This window comes from Protopterus annectens, chromosome 2.part2 (assembly GCF_019279795.1).
Source record: "Protopterus annectens isolate FY-2018-M chromosome 2.part2, PAN1.0, whole genome shotgun sequence".
NCBI lineage: Eukaryota > Metazoa > Chordata > Ceratodontiformes > Protopteridae > Protopterus > Protopterus annectens.
Window position 1 is genome coordinate 954,686,785 of NC_056730.1, and position 12,963 is coordinate 954,699,747.

At 39.0% G+C, this 12,963-nt stretch overlaps 1 protein-coding gene across 3 annotated transcripts in view; it reads left to right on the forward strand.

The window, feature by feature from the left end:
- The window catches only part of TMEM232 (transmembrane protein 232), a 2,425,444-nt gene that overhangs the window by 1,312,212 nt on the left and 1,100,269 nt on the right, over positions 1–12,963 (forward strand). For all 3 annotated transcript variants that reach the window (XM_044064268.1, XM_044064269.1, XM_044064267.1), the window contains one exon: positions 8,496–8,718. In XM_044064268.1, the coding sequence (XP_043920203.1) occupies positions 8,496–8,718 (223 nt within the window). The remainder of the gene's footprint in view (positions 1–8,495; positions 8,719–12,963) is intronic.

A 12,963-nucleotide genomic window follows, 5' to 3' on the forward strand; every position in this document is an offset into this window, starting at 1 on the left:
TACCTAACCTTGGAGGATTGGGTCTTGGTTTTATTTGGGATTGCATGATCCATGCATTCCTGAAGGTGTTCATAGAATGCGTTTATAAAGGATTCTGCGGTTTGGGCCGTATTTTCCACAGGCCCGGGGGCTTTGAAGGATTTCATCTCGGTTTTGAGGAGTGTGAAATTTGCTCTAGAGAAGTTTTTCACTGTGGTTTTCTGGGCAGGGGCTGGGGTCGGGATGTGAATATCTAGTGAGATTAGTTTATGGTCTGATCTTACCAGTGAGGGATACACTTCTGGTCAGGAGCATAAAGTCCCCATGTTGGTGATGATCAGGTCCAGTATGTTTTCCCCTCTTGTGGGAGTGGCAACAAGTTGTTCCATAGCATTTGAGTTTATAAATTCTAGGAACCTTTGGGCTAGGGTGTTGGAGCTAGAGTAATGCTTCCAGTCTATGTTAGGGTAGTTGAAGTCGCCCAATATAATGGTGTTTGGAGAGACCTTCATATTTTCCAGTGTTCTCAGGAAGGCTGAGTGGGGTTCCTGGGTTTGGGAGGGTGGTCTGTAGCAGGCTATAAACTGGAAGGCAGTTTTACCCACTGTTAGTTGCACATGGATAGTCTCTGATGCTTCGTGCTGTGCCACTAACCTGGAGGTGTGGGTATCTTTGACAAATATTGATACTCCCCCTCCTTTTGTTGTTCGGTCCAAATTTTGGGGCCGAAAAACATGGTATGAGGTATAACCTGGTACTGCTGGGGTGCTCTCGGGAGCCTTGAACCAGGTTTCTGTTACTGCACAGATATCGATGTTCTCCATGCTAAGGAGAGTTTCGAGTGCATGCATCTTGAGGTTTAGACTTCTGGCATTGAGTAGCATTACTCTTAGTTTCTTATCCCTTGTGATACCTATGGAGGTGGGTTCATCTTTTGAGCCTTGCCTAAAAAAGGCACTATGGGGGTGGCAAGAGCCTTTGTCAATATCCGAAAGCCCAGGGGTGACAGGTGCAAGCCGTCCCTAGCGAAGCATCGTGGCTTGTCAAGCATGTCATCCCAAGCAGACAGGCATTGGATCCCCTTTGAATGACACCAATACTTAAGCCAGTTGTTGAAATTGATCATCTTGTCTTCATATTGTGGCATCATTCTTGGTGAGGGTAAGATGCTACTCAAGGTCAGGGTCATATCGGCCTGGGCTACATGCTCAGAGAGCTCCTCTATGTCTCTTTTCATGTAGTCCAGGGAGGTACGTCTCAGGTCATTCACACCAGCATGGACGATGACTGAGTCATATTTGTACTTACCTTGGAGTGACCTGAGTGCTTGTGTTATGTGGCGGATCCTAGTGCCCGACAGGCAGCTCACCGTGACCTTCTCCTTGTTCAGCCTGGTGAGCGGGACGTCAGTGTGCCTGATGATAGAGTCACCTATTACAAGTGTATCAGGTGTGTTGTTTAGCCTTAAGGGCTGTGACTGTTCGGCACACTGGCTTTGTGAGCTATGTGTTGCACGTGTTTTGTTTTGGGGTAGCGGTTGCTTAGGTGTCTGCTTTGGAGGTCTCTGCTGCTTAGGCAGATTTTTATTTAGAGCCTCCGAGTATGTTCTTGTGTGTTTATGTGTTTGGTTTGCTGTCGTGGTAGGTCTTTGTGAGACTGGAATTGTAGTGAGTGTGGTTTCCTTCTCCTCCTGACTGGTTATGCCAGTACTGAGTTGAGAAAGATGTTCCTCCAGTTTGGCTATACGGTTGCATCTCTCAAATGTGTTGTAATTTTTTGGGAGGAGGAGAGGGTTGTCTGTGTACATGAGGCAGTTATAACATTGCCTCAAGATTCCCAGATTCACCAGCTGGACCGGAGAGATTGACAACTGACCTTTGGACATGCTAGAATAGTATTGGGAATTCCTTTATAATTGAAAAAAAGGATCAATGGGGAACAAAGTACTTAAGGGGAGTTTGTGAGGGTGTAGTGCTTTTAATTTTTTAGTGCTGACTTATATAATTGCTTTAGTGAGCAAGTGCCAGGCTTTAGAGTGGGAATATGGTGTTTATTATGAGGATTAGATCAGTTGTAAGGGAAAAAGTGAAGAGCAGACTTTGTGGAGCCGAGAATGGTTTAAACCCAATGATGCTGTACTATGCACAAAATTGCGCTAAAACAGGTTTTATACAAGGGGACTTGAAAGAGCTAGAAAATGGCCCAAAACGGCCAATAGACTACCAGATTCGTGTGCTGGGAACACTCCTCCAGGGATAGATAGGCTGCTCCAAGCTCCCCACTGCCATTGGTGAACAAAGAAGCCTCCCTTTATCCAAGAAAGGAAATGGGCAACACAGGAACTTTCCAAAAGTCCAAAATACAGCAAAGCCTGTATTTGGACTACTCTAGGTCAGGAAAGATGGGAAACAAGGATATTTTTTTTTTTTTGCAATAAACAGCAGGAAAGTGCAATAAATATGTAACACAGGCTAGTGCACTTGAGTGTGTAGCCTCAACAGGTAAATGCAACAAATAGGGCAAACTTTAAAAGTGTAGGTGCAAAAACAACTTTAAACAGTTTAAAACCATTCAAGAAGCCGAATTACTTGCAGTTTAGCTAGATTGGACAGTCGCCCAGGTAGTAGCAGGAAAAAAACACTTTTATCAGGTTAGCAGTCGCTCTTTTAGCCTCTCTGCTGCTAGCACCACTCTGCAGGACCACAAGGAGCTTGGCTGAGTAGTAACAAGCACAAAAACCACGCCAAAGCGGGTTTTATACAGAGGGACCTGAAAGAGCTAGAAACTGGCCCAAAATGGCCAGTAGACTACCAGATTCTTGTGCTGGGAACACTCCTCCAGGGATAGATAGGCTGCTCCAAGCTCCCCACTGCCACTGGTGAACAAAGAAGCCTCCCTTTATCCAAGAAAGGAAATGGGCAACACAGGAACTTTCCAAAAGTCCAGAATACAGCAAAGCCTGTATTTGGACTACTCTAGTTCAGGAAAGATGGGAAACAAGGATAATTTTTTTTTGCAACAAACAGCAGGAAAGTGCAATAAATATGTAACACAGGCTAGCGCACTTGAGTTTGCAGCCTCAACAGGTAAATGCAACAAACAGGGCAAACTTTAAAAGTGCAGATGCAAAAACAACTTTAAACAGTAACAAAGCAGAAATACTTGCAGTTTAGCTAGATCTGACAGTCACCCAGGTAGTAGCAGGAAAAAAAACACTTTTATCAGATTAGCAGTCACTCTTTTAGCCTCTCTGCTGCTAGCACCACTCTACAGGACCACAAGGAGCTTGGCTGAGTAGTAACAAGTGCAAAAACCGCGCCAAAGCGGGTTTTATACAGGGGGACTTGAAAGAGCTAGAAATTGGTACAAAACGGCCAACAGACTACCAGATTCTTGTGCTGGGAACACTCCTCCAGGGATAGATAGGCTGCTTCAAGCTTCCCACTGCCACTGGTGAACAAAGAAGCCTGCCTTTATCCAAGAAAGGAAATGGGCAACACAGGAACTTTCCAAAAGTCCAGAATACAGCAAAGCCTGTATTTGGACTACTCTAGGTCAGGAAAGATGGGAAACAAGGATCATTTTTTTTTTTTGCAACAAACAGCAGAAAAATGCAATAAATATGTAACACAGGCTAGCGCACTTGAGTGTGTAGCCTCAACAGGTAAATGCAACAAACAGGGCAAACTTTAAATTACAAGCGCAAAAACTCGCTAAGGCTGGCTTAAAAGAAGGGGGTTAGAAAGAGATAGGAAATGGCCCAAAACGGCCAATAAGCTACAGGTCACTGGGTTGGAACCACTCCTCAAGGGACAGATAGGCTGCTCAGAGCTCCCCACTCTCACTGGTGAACAAAGAAGCTTCCCCCTATCCAAATAAGGATATGGGCAACACAGGAACTATGACACAGCCCAGAGATCAGCAATACCTGAAGACTGGACTATTCTAGTTCAGTAAAGGTTGGAAACAAGGATTTTTTTTTTTTTTTTTTTTACAAAGTAGCAGAAATTAGGTACAGAAACACGGTAAATGCTTTAATTCGGCTAGCGCATTTGAGTATGTAGCCTACTAGTTAAACTAAGCAAAAACAAACTTTAAAAGTGCAAAAAACTCAGAAATACAGGCAGGAATGCAATAAAACAACTTTGCAGAGCTTATTTAGTTAAAGAAACAGAGAAGTCTATATATATATATATATATATATATATATATATACAGAAAAGCAGCTAAAACACACAAACACTTCAGATGCAGTGCAACCTAGAGCACTTGAGTTGTAGCAATATTAGGCAATTACAGTTATAATAAATGCACTGAAATATACTGTATATTTCCAAAATGTTTGAGAAGCACAGTCATAACACAAGGAGGTTCAGGCAAAAAAAAATGTTTTTTTTTTTTTTTGAAAGGGAAAAAGGAGAAACAGAAAGCCTTATCAAATGTTCTCTCTGTACTAGGTAGAATGAGCTAATGACACAAGACAGGGAGGTGTGTCACAGATCAGATTTACAGTAGGGGCGGGCAACTGCAAAGCCACTAAGTATAAGAGCAAGACACCAACTGGGAGGGCGGGGACCTAAAGTTTTTAAACAGATAAAAGTATTTAAACAGATAAAGATTTGTAAAGATACAGAATGCTTTTAACTGCAGACAAATCAGTTACTTGTGCAGATTAGTTAATAGCAATAAAATACACTTGATGACTAGAAAGCAGACAATAAAAGTGCTATATATTAATTGTTAAAAAAAAACCTGGATACTTGTATATCTCAGCTAACAGCTGCGGTCAACAACTCTTATTCGCTCTGCTCAGTGTGTATAGACAGAAACCCTATCAAATTTAGGGCTTAAATACCAGGAGAACAACTTTTTTTTTTTTTTTTTTTTTTTTTTTACAAGAACACAAAAGAACCAGCCCCCACTCATCAGACTTTTAACACAATTTAGCCAAATTTTAAAGAAAGGCTTCAGCTAGAAACAATAGCCTACAGACAATAGCAGAGAAAGAAAGTTTTTAAACAGATAAAAGTATTTAAACAGATAAAGATTTGTAAAGATACAGAATGCTTTTAACTGCAGACAAATCAGTTACTTGTGCAAATTAGTTAATAGCAATAAAATACACTCGAAGACTAGAAAGCAGACAATAAACGTGTTATATATTAATTGTTAAAAAAAAAAACCTGGATACTTGTATATCTCAGCTAACAGCTGCGGTCAACAACTCTTATTCGCTCTGCTCAGTGTGTATAGACAGAAACCCTATCAAAGTTAGGGCTTAAATACCAGGGGAACAACTTTTTTTTTTTTTTTTACAAGAACACAAAAGAACCAGCCCCCACTCATCAGACTTTTAACACAATTTAGCCAAATTTTAAAGAAAGGCTTCAGCTAGAAACAATAGCCTACAGACAATAGCAGAGAAAGAAAGTTTTTAAACAGATAAAAGTATTTAAACAGATAAAGATTATAAAGAGACAGAATGCTTTTAACTGCAGACAAATCAGTTACTTGTGCAGATTAGTTAATAGCAATAAAATACACTCGAAGACTAGAAAGCAGACAATAAAAGTGCTATATATTAATTGTTAAAAAAAAAAACCTGGATACTTGTATACCTCAGCTAACAGCTGCGGTCAACAACTCTTATTTACTCTGCTCAGTGTGTATAGACAGAAACCCTATCAAAGTTAGGGCTTAAATACCAGGAGAACAACTTTTTTTTTTTACAAGAACACAAAAGAACCAGCCCCCACTCAGCAGACTTTTAACACAATTTAGCCAAATTTTAAAGAAAGGCTTCAGCTAGAAACAATAGCCTACAGACAATAGCAGAGAAAGAAAGTTTGTAAACATATAAAAGTATTTAAACAGATAAAGATTTGTAAAGATATAGAATGCTTTTAACTGCAGACAAATCAGTTACTTGTGCAGATTAGTTAATAGCAATAAAATACACTCGAAGACTAGAAAGCAGACAATAAAAGTGCTATATATTAATTGTTAAAAAAAAAAAAACCTGAATACTTGTATATCTCAGCTAACAGTTGCGGTCAACAACTCTTATTGCTCTGCTCAGTGTGTATAGACCCCTGGCATTCAACCTCAAAGCCTGTATTTCCTTCATAATATTCTTGAAAACATGAGTAGGGTGCATACTATTTCGATACAAAAATGTATTTCTGTGGCATATTTTTCTATAGATCTCTGTATTCAAACTACCATTTATCATTTTACAAATCTTTATATCTAAAAACTCTATTTCAATAAATGAACTCTTAATACTGAATTTTGGAAAGGGAGTAGTTGTGTTCAGACATTCATAAAATAACATTAATTCTTTCAATGTACCTGTCTATGTCATAAAGACATAATCAACAAACTGTTGATAAAATGCTACATGGTGTCCCATCCTAGAGTTAATAATTCATTTTTCCATGAGGCCATAACCAAATTGGTGTAGCTACTGGCACTCGAGATGCCCATAGCTACACTATCCTTTTGTAGATAAATCTCTTGATCAAATATGAAAGCATTGTTGACCAAGACAATCTCCATTAATAAACAAATCAGGTCAGTAAACTTAGGGTCATAATCTCTATGTATAATTAAATATTGTTTCAGTAAATCAATTCCAGTCCTACTAGGAATCACAGTAAACTAAGTGTACATCAAATGTAACAAACAAATAATTATAATTAGTTACCCCCATAGTGATGTTAACATATAGGTCATTCAGAAATTGTCATTTAGCACAATGTCATTCTTGTCCAGTATACGTCTTAAATGCTTTTCAACAAATATCGAAATAGGCTCTGTACACCAATTCCTGCCAGCAGCTATTGGCTTGAATGGTGGACATAATGCATCCTTATGATTTTAGGGAGCCCTTGTATTATGGGTATTAATGGCTCATCTACTTTAATGTAATTGTGTAAGTCAGAATTAATAATCCTACTTAATAAACAATCCAACAATGTGTTGTATATTCTAGCAATCATTTTCTCTATATCTGTATGTCTAATTTTCACATATGTATTTTCGTCACTTAGCATCAGTTTCATTTGCTGAACATAAACATTTTTGCTCATGATTGCTATTGGGCCCCTTTATTGGCCGGCATGATAACAATTGTTGCATCATCCTTTTATTGGTGTAAAGCCTGTTGCTCACTGTAGCTGAGATTCCTAAAGGTTCTACCATACTTTTTGGAACTGAAAACTTTATGTAAGTCATTTTCACATAGTCTTTCATATGCTTCTAAAAGAAGATGCTTAATCCTAACGTATGTACTAGGCTTTTAAAGACATTGTTGTTCTTATTATCTATGTTTCTAAAGTTCATTTTAAGAAAAGTGTTTCTAATAAACAGCTTTAAGTCAGAGTCTCAGTTACCTCAGCTGCCTATGCTCTTATATAAGATAGACCCTTTTCGAGTAATGATATCTCATCTTCAGATAACACTTTCAATGAAGTATTCCTTAGTAGGGATTGCCTTTCAGGGACTACATCTTCTTCAAAGTGCGATCATTCCCTAAATCCTGTGGCATCTTTCTCTTCATCCACTCTCTGCTCCTTGAGTGATTATTAACTCTTGAGATCTCTCTGGTTATTGGAAGTGGAAAAATGGGAAAATCCTCTTCCAGATTCCTACCCTTTGGAACCAAGATATTCTCAGCTGAAAGAAATGAGTGAGCTACCTGCTCCATTGCAGACACAGTGTAGTGGGCATGTCTTATGACTCCATTCAGTGGGAATGCAGATGTTTTCCTCTTTGCTCCAGTGTTCATTGGAATCATTTCCATGGTGCCTTTATCCACTACTACATCACAGTTAATACCAGAATTAGGGGCACTCAGTTGTAGTGACATTCTCTCTAAAGGATCATCACTAACATTAGAGTTTATGCCATTCTGCAAAATCTCCTCAGTTCTACCCTTGTTCATTGCCTTGGTGCATCTAGATTTTTCTTTAAATAAAGTTCAGCATTGTTATTGTTTTATACACAAACATAGCCATGTAACAATTTTGGGTTCCACTGGCTTGCCTTGCTACTTAGTTATAGGGTGATAAAGTGAAATGATTGGTTGAGAAATATTTGAATTTGTATATAAGTGGTGCTTTGTTCTTAAAGGCTGCACATTGTCTGATGAAGCAGTTTCTATAACTGTGAAAGTATTTACAATATTAAAGCTTTGGAATAGTTGATTTTAAACTCTTGCCTTGTTTTGAGTCTCTCTTTTTTGTGGACTTAAAATGTTTTTATTTCCTATGTTTATATATAATAGTATGCAAAATAAGATATGAGCAGATACCTAACAAATGAGTCCTGCCTCAGAGTTTGGGTTATAGCATTGACTTTATGAGCCCTGCTGTTCAGATTAGTTTTATTTTCTATATTTCTGCAATGGTCTTATGTATCATTCTTTACAGTGTGCCTAATGCCAAATTATTCCTGCTTTCTTAAATTGCACAGTGTGCACTTAATGTTATACATTTATGGTTTTCTATCCACAGATAGATACTAGCAAAAAAGCATCATCTTCCTGGCCTTGGGAATTAGCCTATGTCTATACAACTGTAATGGCAGACATTTTTCTACATGGTGATACTTCAGAAATAAAAAAAATGGCCCTTGTTGGCAGCAGTAATGAAGCTACCTTAATGACAGCTGCATGGCATTCACAAAGAATCGGACTGTGCCAGCTTCTGCAGTGTAACGTATTGCAAATGCCTGATTGTAAGTACTTGGAAAATGCATAAAGCAATTCCTAAATATTACCTTTTCCTTTTATTTAAGATAGAAGATTGAAACAAGTGTAAATATCATAGCAGTGTCTCTATTTATGTTAAAAGCAGATTCACTGTTTTTTTTTTGTTAATTTCTCCAAGTCTTTTGGGTTTCTAATGCCATGATGGGAATGGAACCCATTCCTAAGTCAAAGTATGATTAAGGTTCATGAAATTAGTACTGTTTCAGTCTTTGATGTTAGAAGTGCTCTTCGCAGCACCCGCAGTGTGCCCAATATTGACTCCTTCTGCAATTCATATAGAGTTACATGCATCCTTAACATATCTAAGTATGATTATAAATTCTTTTTTTACAAGACATGTTGCTCCTACTTCTATTGGAACTGTCCGGGTAGCCTTCTTCCTCATTGCCCTTATTTCTGCTTGGGAATCCTGCTATTTTATGACTTTGTACCTCTCTGTACGTTAGACACTGTAATCACTGGGTGTAGCAATTTCAGTTATCAGTTCTACTTTTTTCTTCTTTTCATGGACTACTATATTTGGTTTTCTTGCATCTGTTTTTTGAGTTGTTGGTAATGGGTGAGCTCATGTGATACAGACTTCATCATTTTCTATAATGCTTTGTGGCTCATGTTTCCAGTGTTTTTCAGCTACTTCAGTATTATAATGTTTGTGCAATCCCCAATGCAACAGTCTTTTGCCACGTTATTATGCCTTTCAGTGTACAGTTCTTCTGCCATGTATCCTTCCCACTTGACACTGATATGCTTCTGCTAAACTAAGCAGGGAAGTCATCTTAGACTTCTTCTCCTCATGTTTTAAAACTTTCACTACATTTGGGTCTTGTGAGGTCAGCAGATATGTATGCAGTCCTAGGCAGATCTAGACATGTAATCAATTTTGAGGAGGCCCATACCTCATTCAGAATGGAAAATTAATAGTCCTTGTATACATTGATTTTTTTTTATAAATCATTTGATAATTATGAAGCATCCTTCTTCTTTTCCTGTCCAACTGACCCAAGACCTTTTGGGGCCAGTCAACATACCTCTCAACTGCATAGATTTTTTGCCTCATATATTTGGTCTGTTCCTCATAAAATTTATGTTTTTCTGGCAAATCACTGGGATGATCTGAGAACTGAAGTTGCCAAATAATGACATATTTTTGAGTTTTAGACTTCATATCATTCAGAAAATGTATGTTGACACAAGCCCTGTTACTCTTGCAACTTTCTAAGTTTATAAGAGAAATATTTAAAATCTGTCCCCATTTTTTCATGCTTTGTCCAGATTTCATGCACTGAGAGGTTAAAAGGAATGCCAGTCAATCATTCCAAAACTGTAAGCTAGGACAGGAAGAGCAAATTGGTTTATAGCTTGTACTTTATTCTTAGATGTCAGCGTTGCTTTCAGTATTTATTTTAATCTTCTGGAAAATGACTTACTAAGTTTTATTTGCATTTTTTATGTTTTATTTTTGATCCTTTATCAGTTCCTAAATATTTATGCACCCCCTCTTGCTCAAGTTCTTTTACATCATATTCCTGTCCAAGGATGATGTTTTCTTGGTGCTGCAGCTTTCCTGTTTTTAAGGTTGCTTTTGTATATTTATCAAGACCAAATGACATTCTTATACCATCTGAAAAAGTTTTGACCACCTGCAGTTTTGCTTTCAGTGCCTCATCTGATGAGCTATACAGTTTTACATTATCCACAAAAAGAAGATGGAAAGTCTTTGGGCAGGATTCACGAAGCCTCTGTGTAAGAGATACAAGGCTTACACGGAGGCTGCAGTTAAACGGTGTGACGTCAGCTTGTCATGCATATGCATGAGGGCATGCTAAATCACACCTAAGGCTAACACGGTCCATGGAAGACAGTAGGGGGCGTGTCCGTAAGGCCGAGCCCTGCAAGTGCACACGCCCCCAGAAGAGTGAAAGTGCCCAAAGTAAACACCCACGACAGAGTCCATGGAAATGTGAATAAACACAACACATGCCCCCACAGACTATGAACATAAAATATATAAATGAACATGTTATATATTTTTTTTAAATTGTAAAGATGTTTGCCCGCGAGTGCGCTCGTTTGCGGGGGCGTGCTCGTAGCTCAGCCGCAGTTAGCAGTAAGTGGAAAAGCATATAAGAACTAACTATGCAAAATAAGCCAAAAAGCAATAGCGTAGTGGTAGAGACGTTGGCTGAAGAGCAGGCAGTCATGGTTCGAGCCCCCACAACATCAATATTTATTATTAGTAAAATAAGCATGAAACAAGTCCCTGGCATATATGTATACATATAAAATTATATTTTATGTAAAATGTAATGAAATAGGCCATTTATTTTGAAGAAATGTGAGATAAAATACTAAAAAATGCCAGATGTGCCTATAGCTGAGCTACAGTTTAACAAGGTGAGTGCATCTGCCTGTAGGTGAGCAGTAGTTTAACAGGTGTAAAATGAGTGCCCATAGGTGAGCAGTGGTTTAACATGCTGAAACTGTGTGGCCCTAGCTGAGCTGAGCATAATATGCGTGCTGACAGCCAAATTAGACGTAGAGCAGCGTAACCCGTTTGCGCGGAGCTACACGCAGCGCCAACAAGCTAACCGATGGGCAACGTTGAGCAAGCTGTAACAAAACTGCCTTTACACAGACACACCCCCTAGCCTGTCTAGACAGTCATAAAATATAAAAAGCAGTGGCCAGGTTCAAACCCAGGATACCATGCACCATAGTCAAGGTACTGAACCACTAAGCCATGACAGCTGTACTTAGAAATGCAGTAATAGCAAATATATAGGAATGAATAGAAAGTGGAGCAAGAAAAAGCAGGTTTTGTGAAGTTGATACAATTCCAAAATGGCCAATCACAGATAAGTGCGGGAAAAATGGCATATATAAGCCCCATAGGCGGGAATACACAGCATAAATGATTGTAGAACTAACTTGCAGCCAGAATGTCAGGAGTAGGTGAGGGTAGTTGCTTTCGAGCACAGAGGTGGGGCGTTGAGGAGTCCAGATATATGGTCTGGCTCCTAGTCCACAATCATGAGGCCCAACTCATGCAGGGCCAGGTCCTGTGGGGAGCATATGGGGCTGAGGCGTGGGACCGGTTGACTCATGATCTCACCAGTGCCACAGGGATTCCAAGGACTGGTGAGCAGGTCCGTCACCACCATGCGGACCTGAAGAGATGTAAGCAGGACCAATTGAACCTTTGGATCCAGGAGGCCCGGCAAATGCCCAATGCCCCACTACTGAGTAAGTTACATTTAATTATGTATGTAAGAAATTAAACTAGCTGATATTTTGGAGATGTGTATTCCAATATTACTTCATTTATATTACAGCTGCAGGTGTTCGTTCTGCGAACCGCAGAGCCTATGGCGATAGGCTGGTGCGGTTGCGCCATCAGGCAGGTCAGTAATCCTCTCCCAGTAACTGTAAAGAAATATAAAAGTATGACAGTTAGCAAAAGAGTGCAGTGTAGTCACTAAGTAATAAAATGTGCAAGTAACAGTGTAAGAGTGTTTGCAAGTATTGCTTGATTACAAAAGTGTGTTGCAGTCTGTAATCCAAACAGAAAAATGAAAATGTCTGAAAAAAAGTCTGAAATAAAGATGCCCCACCTGTAATATAATAGTACACAACCTGCAGCAGGCTGAAAAGTACAGCTGCAGAAGATGAGCAAATCACATGTGTGAAATATATCCCTGTTGAAATACTGAAACATGACAGAAGTGAGACTGCTGGAAAGGATTGTAATAACTACAGGTAAAACATGTCAATAAAGCCTACAAGTAAGTACCATCCTGAATAGTAAAATGAAAACAAGTGAGAGAGGGTGAGAAAGAGTTATGAATCCACCAATAAAGTAGTAATAACCCCTGAATAAAGTATACTGCAGTCAGTACAGAATGAAATGAATGTGACAAGCAGAACCAAACTGCGAAATGTGTTCAAAGTGTTGCTGCAGCTGGAATGTGTATCCCAAAATCTGGATATGTTGCTCTCAGTCTGCAATATGCAGATGGGATGATTGTCTGAAATACCAAACATCCACAGTTGTCTATAGCTATATAAAGCAAATGTAGCAGGATGATGTAGCTGAACAAAGCCAGATATGAACGTGTATGAATAACAATAAAATGTATATTGATGTAGCAGTAAGAGTCCTATCACCAAATTGAAGTAGTTATCATATAGGAAACTGTAGTTAGAACAGTAGT